Below are 12,385 nucleotides of genomic sequence, written 5' to 3'. Positions count from 1 at the left end.
AAAATAACTATAACCTCAGAGTGCTATTAGTGCTATTGGATTTGAGTGCTGCATTTGTAGCAGTTGATCAATCCATTTTATTTAATAGATTAAAAAACTGGGTCAGCCTATCTGGCCCAGTTCTAAATTAGTTTGCATCGTACCTGCAGGGCCAGAAATGCTATGTCTCTCTCTGCAGTTACAGCTCTGAAAAAGTTGACATTATGTGTGGGGTCCCACAAGGGTCAATTTTAGGTCCACTGTTATTTTATCTATACATGGTCCCTCTTGGGTATATTATTTGTAAACCAAATAACAGGGAGTGGGAAAAAAAGGTGCAAGCAAATCTTTAAAAAAGAGAAAAAAGGGCAGGGCTCTCTAATGTACTGTATTTTTATGTATGTATGTATGTGCGTATTACTTTTTATATTATTAGTGAAAACAGCAGGTCAAGTGATTTGGTAGGAATGTAAACCTGCATACTCCATGGCACATGATTGGGCACCACTGAAATATATCCACGATTTGATCAAGCAGAACACTGTAAAGAGCTGTTATGAGACCAACAAATAACATTGTGGAAAAATTTAATGATAAAAAACTCAATGATCACTCATTTGATTCAAGAAGTTCCTTTTGTAGGGTACTTTTATTTTTTTATCTGTTTATGCAGAAGTTTCCTTTGTTCCTTTATTGCACTATATGGCAAAACACCGCTTATCAGTTTCACATTAATGGCATGCAATGCCACTGAAATGATACCTTGGGAGATTCAGAACAGATTCACACAACTATTACAGTACATTCTCTTACACTGCAGTGCTCAGAAGTGAAATCCATTTTGAACCTTGTAGCTCTGCTTATACCCTACATTAAGCATGGTCTCTCTTTTTTTAATGGGCCTCCCCTTTAAACAGTAACAACACCCCTCCCACACATTTTAATTGTAAGCAGACTATGCAAATAATAGGATCATCTCAGATTGGTCTGGGTGCCCACTGTGCAAAGAACAGCATTCCAATAATATCATGAACCCAGACTTAAGAGGCCTACATTAGAATATGGGATATGTGCAAACACATACAACATACATGAAATAATGCTGCAAATCTAGAGTTGCTAATAATTTAATTATTAAAGTTAAATACTTTGAACTGATGCACTGTTGTACGTCGCTCTGGATAAGAGCGTCTGCTAAATGCCTGTAATGTAATGTAATGTAAAATACTGAAGTACTGAAAAAACTCACCACTTGAAAAAAAAATACAACATCAACATAAGTATAACCTCTATTTCAGTGCAAATAAATAACTACTTCAAAAAAGGAGTGTCATATATAATGATTAAAGTCACTGCCAATAACTTTACTGGAATTTAAACCAGCAGTGAATAAATGTAAATTTAATGCAAGTGTACCATAAAGTACTGATTTATGATCTACAACAGAGATTCCTTCCTGTATACTCAATTTCTAATCCTTATTTTCCAAAGTTACATTTGGGCTACTTTCACCTCAAGCTTTAATACTTTCTTTGCAGAGATATTACAGTATTTGCAAAATGACTTTTTCTGGCATCGCAAATTCACGAGGTAGATAAACTGCATTCCTACCATTTCCTTCCCTAAATCACACTTAAATATGGCTAAGAAATACTGTGATATATCCACTTAATGGGGTCATCATTGAATTAAACTGGCCATCCATTCAAGAATACAGTGAATAAGTTCTTTTTTAGCACCAGTTATGTTAAGCCTGGATCTTATTTTTGTAGTATTTTCCATCGTTTCCTATTGGTTCTGACAACATTTTATGCAGATGCTTCATTTTCAGGTTTTTTGTAAGGTAATTACGGTAGGTCGATTCTGCTAGCTGAAATAGAAATTTTTATTTTTCATTTCAGCAAATAAATTTCAAGTTTCACATTCATTTTCACTTCCAAATATGAGGTTTAGATAAACTGGATTAGTTGGAGGTAAATTGAAGCTGTATCTTGATCATGCCCCACAGATGTCCTTGTGAAGCTACCTGACGTGAAGAATCTGCCTAAAATACTGTCAGAAGCAATAGGAATGATGGAAAATACTAGGAAAGAAGACCCAGTTTGAAAAAATGGAATTATCCTATAACCCTTTTTTCAATAATACTATACTAACTTTGAGAAGGCTGCAAAAAGTATGACATTTATCAACATCGTAAACAACAAGTTAGAACAGATGAGCACTAAGAGGGCACACAGAACTGTTACATGGAAAAAATGATCAGAAGTTTATATGTATACATATACATACACATACGCACATATATCTATATATATATACACACACACCCACACCCACACACACAGGAACTTAATATGTATTTATATTAACATTATAAGTTAACTGGCAAAAGTATTAAAAGCCAATAACAATAAATGGCCAGATGTATAAACACTTGATCTGATGGCCTTTACTAGGCTGCGTTCTAATGCTTGGTCTCACAAACCAAATGCTTTCCTTGGGTTTTATTCTGGGGTTAACAACTAAACTGTGTCAATTTGGAGACTTCCATGTTCTTATACACTAGGATACTATTAAATTGAGTATTTTCCTTCACCTTCTATTTGACAAAGAAACGTGCTGCCAGTCTGCCCCTTCATGCACTGCATAGAGTGCAGGCCTGTGCGACTGAAATGGGAGAGGCTAAAAGCATATTTTTAAACTGTTGGTTGTTTTTAGCTAGTTCGCATGAATAACTAATCTGCCATTTTAAAATAAAACCAACCCATCAGCAGCTCATGGCTTTTTGCATAATTGCATCCAATATGGTGATATAATCTCTCATAACCGTTGCACGTTCCACATGAAAATTGCAGTGATGCAGGACCCACCTAACCTCTTTCTAATGATCAAGATGCATCATATAAAGCAAATCCAATCCAATCTCTTAGTTATAATACACAATGTGTCAAGTAAGGTACACAGAATAATTTGACCTGACACATTCAAGCTGCAGATGGACAACCTTATTTAAATCTATACATCTGATTATCATGCAACAGAATCAGAAGATTTAAGACAGCGTTCAAAGGTTCCTGTTTAGCCTCTGCTGCCATTAGCTCACAAGCTCCCACTGCACAGTACTACTCCCGTCATTGATTGTTTCCAACTCGCAGATGTAAAGTCAATACTGGTTCTTTACAGGGTGGTACCAACAATTTCATTGCTCTGTTACATATTTTTTTTATCATTGTCAGACCTGAGATAGCATTTGTTGATATTATACCATAAAATGGTTCGGCAAGCACCTGCTACCTTGCTTGATCAATAAAAATGTTTTGAAAGACCGATTAAAAATAAACTTTGAAATAAATTACATGCACCTGTTTTGGAGTGCATGAAGAATTGCATCCAGGCATAAACAAATTTAAGGCGCAAACAAAGGCAGAGGTTCGTATTTTGAAGTGTCCCAATTGGATTTAGTAGTGCGAAAACCAGTGCTCTAGCCCAAGGTGTCATCTCGTCCGCAGGGAAACACCTGGAGTTGCTGAGCAATGCGCTCTGCGACAGCCCTACTGCTTGCAGTGATCAGCCTCCGAGACATCAGGTCGAATGGGCCACCTGGAACACAAACACAAAGCGTACTGTATCACAGAGCAGAACTGCAGCTACGTTAGCTGTACACGGTTTCATAATGTAATCCATAGTCTCCATTACTCCAACTGGGTCCAGGTTCATTACAACCATCATCTCAAACATCTAAACTAATTAGTGACATCATGTTACGAAGGGCCAAAACAAACTTTTTTGGGTCATTTGGTATTTTGGTTATTTTTTGGTTACTGTGGCATGCTCAACCAAACCACAGCTAACCACAGTCACACTTTATAAGGGGTCTAACCAGAAAGTTCCTTAAAGCAAAGAAGGTACTCTGCAGGGCCTTGCTCCACGTCTTACCTGCGACGTCCATGATGACTCCGCCAGCCTCAGTGACAATGGCAGCACCCCCAGCCATATCCCAGCAGTGAATCCCAATGTGGTAGTACGCATCAGCTGACCCACAGGCCACCAGACACATATTCACTGCCGCGCTACCCGGAGAGCGGATACTAGGAGGAGGAATCAGGACAGACATTAAAAGCGCTGTGCACTACTTTGACACGCAGATTTCTATGCAATACTACTACGACGAATTGGTACAGGCTGTAGGAAAAAACATTAGACAAGTCAAGGATTCAATAGAGCTTTGTAAGAATAACATAGGGAAACTAGCATGCCTGCAATATAATGGAAGATGATAGGCAGAGAATGCATAATTTACATATGCGCATCAGATTTCCAGGGATCAATAACACGCTTGGTGTCACTGTTCCATTCCAAAGACAGAAAAGACAGGGTCTGGTCGTAAGCTCACCCATGCACAGGGATGGTCAGGATCTTCCGCATGTTTAACATCATGGCATTGAAGTGCTCAGGATCATTCTTCAGCCCCAGCTCTGTCAGCACAAGCGACTTTGTGATGTCTACAGATGGAAAGAGAGCCTGGCATCTTATGCATTTCCCTTTCCACAAATCTGTGCATTCAGTATCATGTCATATATTAATTATTGGCTTTGATGGAATAATTGTCTTTTGATAATGATGATTAACTCACCTTCTTGCCCTGACACTTTTATTGGGACTCCGTTGCAGAATGCTCCTTTTCCCTTCTGAGCCGTATACATCTTTTCTTCAATGCAGCTGTACACAATCCCAAATTCAATCTGAAAAACAAGCAGGTAATGTTTAAACCTGTGAGATGGGATGCTGAAGTATCACTGTAATGGAGTTCATAGGCATGAGTCAGAATTTGAACATCTGTTACAGACTGCAGTTCCTATAGAGAGGCAGTAAGACTATGAATAGTCCTCTGGGCTGGGGGGCCTTTGTCTTCAGCTGAAAGGCGCAATTGTCCGTATAGTAAAAAGCAGTACCATAACCCAGGCGATATGACAGATGTCTACCAGTTTAGGTGGGGTGGAGGGGGGGTGTAGTGGAGGTCAAAAACATGAGTTAGCACGTGACTGTTTACCACGAAAAAGAGTATGATTTGTTCCCCAGGATGGGAACCTTGATCTTTAGATGTGTGGGCCAAACATATCTCTTGCCGTGTCAATTAGCTGGCAACTTGCTTACTAGTATCCGTGGTATTACTACCAACAATGGTTCATTAAACCAGGGAGCTAGTGCACAAATGAAGTCAGCATTCATGGCATCTTCCAAAACATGAAACCCCTCCAAAATGGGAATAACATTTATTATATTATTACTACTTGTAAATATTATTAATACTTGTTATTATAATAAGTATTATGATATTGTTGCACCCCTCAGGTACCACTGAAAATCATGGCAAATCTGCGCTTTTATGCACTTTTCAAAGCCCACAGGACGCCATCCAGATCAGTCAATCGCAACATAAATTTTCCAATTACTCTATACTTAAAGTATTGGCAGGTTGGATATTCATTGAATTGGATCCCTCACTGATTGGCTGACTGTATAATTCAATTTTTGTTAAGACATTATCTGGAACATTGTTAAGACCCATTTACTAATGCCATCGCTTTTTATTGTTATGGGCTAGCCTGAATGATAACAATGACTAAACTAATTTAAGGCCGGAAACATGACCTACGCAAGTACGCGAACGCATATGCTTCAAGCCACACAAAGTTGATTTCACGCGTAGCTGCATTCTAAAATGTGTCAGCTGAAATCCTTAAGGCAACGCAAGCGTAAACTGCAGTTTCATGCATCACAGCGAGGGGCATTACAGCAGGTAACAACAGGATGAAGCCGTCCTCTTCCACTCAATCTTTTGCAGCTGTCCTGCATCGCTCCCTTGAGGACTCGGGTTTATAACCTCCACAGGGACATGAGAACACACGTTGAGTATGTACAGCGTTTGAAGTGCATCGGCCTGCTGTTTGTCATTGGCGTTCACGTACTTGCGTAGGGTATGTTTCCGGCCTAAGAGTATTAGATACTGAAACAACTTTACCTCTTTGTTAACAGCAAACCCAATGGACACAGACACAAATGGGAACCTGTATGGAAATGAGAGTTGAAGAATAATGTCTTGGAACCTTAGCCTAGTTAACATGCGCCTCATTCATTACTGCTGGGTAGTAGCTGGTCAGAAATCTCCATAACACACTCTTTTCCTCATGATTACAACCATATTACTTTATTAATTCATCTTGTTAAGGCACAGTACTGCATGGATGGGCCCCACATTTAGATATTAAGTCCAGACCATGCCAGTGCCAGCTGGCTCAATTGACTCTAACATCACCCAGGGATGGGAAGTATTCAATCAGCTGGGATGAAGCATATCATTGCAAACCAGTGACACATCCTTGGGTGCCTTCAAGTTCTACGTGTTGAGCTGCACATAAAGTGTCTTCCTCTAACTCATATATGTGTGAGCCCAACTTGCGAACTGCAGAGTCACAAAAAGTGGCAGCTGACATCATATGCTTCAGAGGAGAGCATGTTTGTCTGCACTCTGCCAAATCGATAGCAGAGGCTGCAGCAACAAGTGTTGATGAACACAATTGGGCATTTCAAACAGAGAAGAAAATGGGGAGATAGATAGAGTTGATGTCGAAGGTTTACATACACCTTAGCCAAATCTATTTAAACTCAGTTTTTCACAATTCCTGACATGTAATCCTAGTCAACATTCCCTGTCAGTTAGGATCACGACTTTATTTTAAGAATGTGAAATGTCAGAGTAATAGTAGAGAGAATTATTTATTTCAGCTTTTATTTCTTTCATCACATTCCCAATGGATCAGAAGTTTAGTATTTGGTAGCATTGCCTTTAAATTGTTTAACTTGGGTCAAAAGTTTCGGGTAGCCTTCCACAAACTTCTCACAATAAGTTTCTGGAATTTTGGCCCATTCCTCCTGACAGAACTGGTGTAACTGAGTAACGTTTGTAGGCCTCCTTGCTTGCACACGCTTTTTCAGTTCTGCCCATAAATTTTCGATTGGATTGAGGTCAGGACTTTGTGATGGCCACTCCAATACCGTGGCTTCTTCCTCGCTGAGCAGCCTTTCAGGTTATGTTGATATAAGACTCGTTTTACTGTGGATATAGATACTTTTGTACCTGTTCCCTCCAGCATCTTCACAAGGTCCTTTGCTGTTGTTCTGGGATTGATTTGCACTTTTCGCACTGAAGCACGTTCATCTCTAGGAGACAGAACGCGTCTCCTTCCTGAGCGGGATGACGGTTGCGTGGTCCCATGGTGTTTATACTTGCGTACTACTGTTTGTACAGACGAACGTGGTACCTTCAGGCGTTTGGAAATTGCTCCCAAGGATGAACCAGACTTGTGGAGGTCCACAATTTTCCTTCTGGGGTCTTGGCTGATTTCTTTTGATTTTCCCATGTCAAGCAAACAGGCACTGAGTTTGTAGGTAGGCCTTAAAATACATCCACAGGTACACCTCCAATTGACTCAAATAATGCCAATTAGCCCATCAGAAGTTTCTAAAGCCATGACATAATTTTCAGGAATTTTCCAAGCTGTTTAAAGGCACAGTCAACTTAGTGTATGTAAACTTCTGACCCACTGGAATTGTGATATAGTGAATTAAAAGTGAAATAATCTGTCTGTAAACAATTGTTGGAAAAATTACTTGTGTCATGCACAAAGTAGATGTCCTAACTGACTTGCCAACACTATAGTTTGCCACCATGAAGTTGTGTATGTAAACTTCCGACTTCAACTGTAGATAACCTTTAGCTTTAATCTCCTACAAAATTTAAAGTCAGAATCCAAAATTCTGTATTTAGCAAACAAACCTGTGGACAAAGTTAGTGGTCCCATCTATGGGGTCAATGATCCAGGTGGGGTTGTCAGTGAGAATGCTGGGAGCTCCTGCTGCCACGGATTCCTCTCCAATAAAACTAAGAGAACAACCACACAAAAACACAGGGGGAAAGACAACAGGCGATAGTACATCCTCATCAATATGCCAATGGGAAATTTGTCTGGGTTTAAGTGAAAGTCAGATTTTATTCATTATAATCACTGGTGTTTTCGACACAGCTTTAAACAGTGCCACAAAACATTCTTCTTACTGTGCCATGCCTGTTCAGGTTTGAGTTCCATCACCCTACCCTACCACAACAAACAGTATCCTAAAAGCAGTTAGCTACCACAAGGTCCACTCTCAGCTCCAGAACATGAGCCCTTTTATTTTCTTCCCAAACTAGAAATACCGCCTCGCGGTTGTATGCCTCCGCCAAGCAGTAGCTAGTTTGGACATAAAATGTCATCACTACATCATTTTATCCTATTAGACATTTGTGTATAACTTGTATTGGTTTTTTATAAGTTAGCGTGATGAATTCTTGAGTTATGCCAAAAAGAACGTGGATTTAAGATGGATGACGTGACGTCACAGTGACCTTGACCTTTGACCACCAAAATCAAATCAGCTCATTCTTGAGTCCAAGTGGACATTTGTGCCAACTGTGAAGAAATTCCCTCAAGGCAAAAACGTGTTTTGTATTCCCTCAAGGCAAAAACGTGTTTTGTGAGGTCACAGTGACCTTGACCTTTGACCACCAATATCTAATCAGTTCATCCTTGAGTCCAAGTGGATGATTGTGCCAAACTTGAAGAAATTCCCTCAAGGCGTTCTTGAGATATCGCGTTCACGAGAATCGGAAGGACGGACAACCCGAAAACATAATGTCTCCGGCCACGGCTATGCCTTCGCAGAGGCATAAAAACCGATAGCAGAAAATAATCTTAATACTATTTTTTCCTCCCAGCAGCTTGTTACCTGTGAGTGGGATACTTCTCCTTTAGGGAGGATATGATTAGGGCCTCCACTTTCTGGTCTGTCTCTGTCACAAGATCCACTGGGGAGCTCTTTTGCATGACAGAGATTTCCTTCTTCAGTGCCTCTCGGATCATCTGACCAGACAGAACGTCAGTATTAATTAAATACCTGAATAAGACCATTTCTAAATACAGTATACTATACACAGAACAGGAAAAGCTGACCAAAAAAGTATCGGCAAAAGAGAAAAAGGATAGAAAGAAGGTGATGCAGTTGCACAGAGAAACTAAGGGAAGGTTGTTACAGGCCTCAATATGCACTGCATGTTGTTACAGGCCTCAATATATAATGCACGTCATTCAGTTCACTCTTGACCTCTGACAAAGAGTTAAGTGTGTCAGGTTTGATGCACTCTCAGAAAAGGACAAGTGTACTCTTCAACAGCTGTGGGACACTATTAATAGAGGCAATTTAAGGAGTGAAAACCAGAAACCAATTCTGTGGCTGACAACTAAAAATAGTCACCTATGGGCTTTTAACTTCCAAAAATTAGAATTACTAGTCATTACCTTATAAACACATTAATTGCAGTTATTAACATTAACTGTTTTGCAGTCCCTATCCTTAAATAGACACTATTCACACAAATAAGTGAAAGAAATATTAAACATAAAATAATTCTATAAAACATTACATGACTTTTGTACCGTGCCAACAACAGTAAGGATTATGGTCTCTAGTTTAGGACAGGAATGACAATAATCCATGACGATAAAAGTAAAAAAATGTTTCACTATTATACAGCTCAAAGATAAATAACCTAAAGCAGATGTTAGTATAGATTATTCAAGGTACTCAATATTACTTTTAACTCAATATAAATCGTAAAGAATCCAAAAACACATGATCATAAAACTCAAGTGAATAAGGCTATAGGGACACACTTCACTCTTCCTAACAATGAGAAGTAATGTAGTGTTCTTTCGCCAATGTGCGCTGGAGACAATAATGCTCACCTTTCCTGCCTCCTTTGTCACAACCAGGCAGTGGTCCATGCACTCCTTCCAAGGGTCCGTCATGGCAGCGGCAGTTTATCCTACCACAGTGAACGTTATGGTTAACCTGTCCCCTCAGAGACGGGAAACAGTATAAAGTTGTGTGAAGAAAGAAAGTGAACTGGCTAACCTTACAAATGTACATAGTGCAAATTAATTAGGTTAAACCCTTATCAAATTAATCTCAAATAAACGTTTGTGAAGCCAGGCCGGATGCCGGAATAGACTAACAGGTCACCACCTAGCAAATCCTGTATGACAGACAACTCCCTGGGGATACAGTGTAACGACCTCTTCACTTACACAAGCTATTTCACTCCGAACAGGACCAACATTCCTCCCTTTAAAAAAAAAAAAACATAAAAGTTTCGCTCACATTCATAACACAAATCAAGCTTCTTAAAAAGAAGCTTGCAAGCTAACGTTAGCTGCTTGCAGACACCAATTTCATGACAGCAAGTTAGCTAGCTAGCTAGATAGTGAACCACCAAGATAGTGTCCTCAGAATAGCTAGACTAGCTACTGTTCGAGCAAGCTGTCGACTATCCTACTAGCTATATCCTAACTTTGTTAGCTGTCCATTGCTATCTTTAACTCATCGCAAGACAAGCAATTTCAATGCATATTTATTTTTTTTTATTTTTTTTGTGTTCAGTAGCAAACCGCCTAACTAACATATGTAGAAAATAAGACAATCTAGTTATTACACAAGACTTGTTTCTGCCTAAAACACAACATATTAGACTAGCTAGCAGTCGAACTACCTTCTGATTCCCGTTCTTGGGGCCTTCGAAAATGTAGTTGTCGTGTACGTTGCCTGCCAGTTTCAGCTTCGCTCCTTCACACTGACAACTTCCGTTTGAGAATTTCAAAATGAAAGCGCTTGTTGTTTGTCCAAAAAGTGAGTTTTGGAAAGCTTAAACCCTGTAGTTGTTTTCTTTGACAAAGATTGTGAAAATAATTATAAGTGACTTCACAAATAATTGTACAGTCGGAAAGATTACTAAAAGAGCAAAAATGACAAATATTAAACGGAACTTTTTTATACAAACCTAATGTAATTGCGTGTACTGGAAAGAAAAAACTAGACATGCATTTTAGACTCTCTAGTATTACAATGAAATGAAATTAGTATCACAATTACATCATAAAGATTGTTGCTGGCTTTTCCCCATCACCCAAATACTCACAAATGCACAATGTTTGCAGCATTGAATTCCACTGATGTGAAATGTCTGTCCTGGATGTGCAACTGAAAGTAATAACCTTCCAATTATAGGTCATGTAAGTACACTAATAAATGCTGTACCCATGTAGCATAGCTCCAGCTAAACCTATGGCCTTCTACATTCCAAAAGAGTTCACCATTAGCCATTATTTCTATAGTATCATTCCAAAAGATGTATTTATCGCCACCTCTGCATGGTAAGTTGTTGAATTTCACAACATGGGGTATAATCCAACCTTTAGGGTTCACAAAATACAATTATTAACATTGATCAAATTTAAATTGCAGCGGTCATTGCCCAAATTGACATATATTAAAATAAATCTCTTTGTCATGCCAGAAAAGAAAAAAAAACAGAGAAAAGCTGGTCTTTAGGGCATACATTGTGCTTTTATTTTGAAACTCAGCCGGAAACCTAAAGCGGAATTTGGACTAACCTAGGCAACAGGCAACTCTGTTCAGGAGAAGCTGTTTCGTTTGTCAACTCATTTTGAATATATCTACATTAGGTAGTTACATCCAATATTATCTATCTGCTTAATGTTACGTAGTCCAAAAAAGAGCCCCACTGAGGGCTTGTCATCATTGTGGAAAGTGAGTGAACATGAGTTTTTTTGAAATGCGTTGTTCAGTTTCATGACATTTCACTGTTGGAATATTACATGTCAATTAGGGAGGGTGCAGTTATCTGAAAGCATGAAGTCATGAAATCTGCTCTCTGTTTCTGCATTCTGTTTCTGCTAGCAAAGCTAGTGTTTGCTGCGCTAAAAGACTGCTGCTAATGCAGGCAGATTGCAGCCATCTATTGGCCAAAGGAGTGATTAATGAGAGAAGCAATGGGGACTGCTCTGCGATATATGAGGCTAAGAGCAGAAAACTTAAAAAATATCCTTTGGACTAAACCACTTTGATTAGCCTACTGTACGTGTTAGTACAACATTGCAGTACAACATAGATGCAATTTAAATAAATTGACCTAATTTGGAATGTTTTGTTCTCAACTGCCTCTTTCACTACTTGAAGGTACTACTGAAAGTTTGTTGGGCAAGAATATGGTTCAATTTGTGGAGTGGCCTCCTGTCAAGCCACATGCTAATCCTCCCCTGCTCGTGGGGGTTCAGTCCCTGTCATGGTGCTTTCTCAGCTGTACTTCGTTCTCTATCTCTGCTTTCTACCTTTTTGAATAAAGTAAGCAAAAATATAAAATGAAATTGGGCCTATCTGCTTTTACTTAAAAATAAATAAATAAATAAAAACTATATTTATGCAACCAATGTAGTTTGTTTTTTGGCTGAGG

General features: G+C 39.1%; 1 protein-coding gene across 7 annotated transcripts; it reads right to left on the bottom strand.

Annotated features, from left to right (window-relative positions):
* Positions 1–609: 609 nt before the first annotated feature.
* Positions 610–10,746, bottom strand: LOC135252665 (inositol monophosphatase 1-like). 7 transcript variants are annotated; one of them, XM_064331009.1, is made up of 10 exons: positions 10,625–10,722; positions 10,164–10,201; positions 9,822–9,901; positions 8,806–8,939; positions 7,817–7,921; positions 6,002–6,047; positions 4,613–4,721; positions 4,373–4,481; positions 3,916–4,067; positions 610–3,579 (listed from the first exon to the last, which is right to left on the bottom strand). In XM_064331009.1, the coding sequence occupies exons 3-10, from the start codon at positions 9,882–9,884 to the stop codon at positions 3,461–3,463; spliced, it is 837 nt and encodes a 278-aa protein (XP_064187079.1). In that variant the 5' UTR covers positions 9,885–9,901; positions 10,164–10,201; positions 10,625–10,722; the 3' UTR covers positions 610–3,460. The 7 variants fall into 7 exon arrangements, with proteins under 7 accessions (XP_064187079.1, XP_064187082.1, XP_064187077.1 ...); XM_064331012.1 differs by lacking the exon at positions 10,625–10,722 and adding an exon at positions 10,536–10,624; XM_064331007.1 differs by lacking the exon at positions 10,164–10,201 and having other exon boundaries at positions 10,625–10,746.
* Between the last annotated feature and the right edge of the window lie 1,639 nt (positions 10,747–12,385).

The sequence above is a fragment of the Anguilla rostrata genome, chromosome 4 (assembly GCF_018555375.3).
Source record: "Anguilla rostrata isolate EN2019 chromosome 4, ASM1855537v3, whole genome shotgun sequence".
Taxonomy (NCBI): domain Eukaryota; kingdom Metazoa; phylum Chordata; class Actinopteri; order Anguilliformes; family Anguillidae; genus Anguilla; species Anguilla rostrata.
Note: the sequence above shows the minus strand (reverse complement) of the source record. Positions and strands in the feature narration are given on the sequence as shown.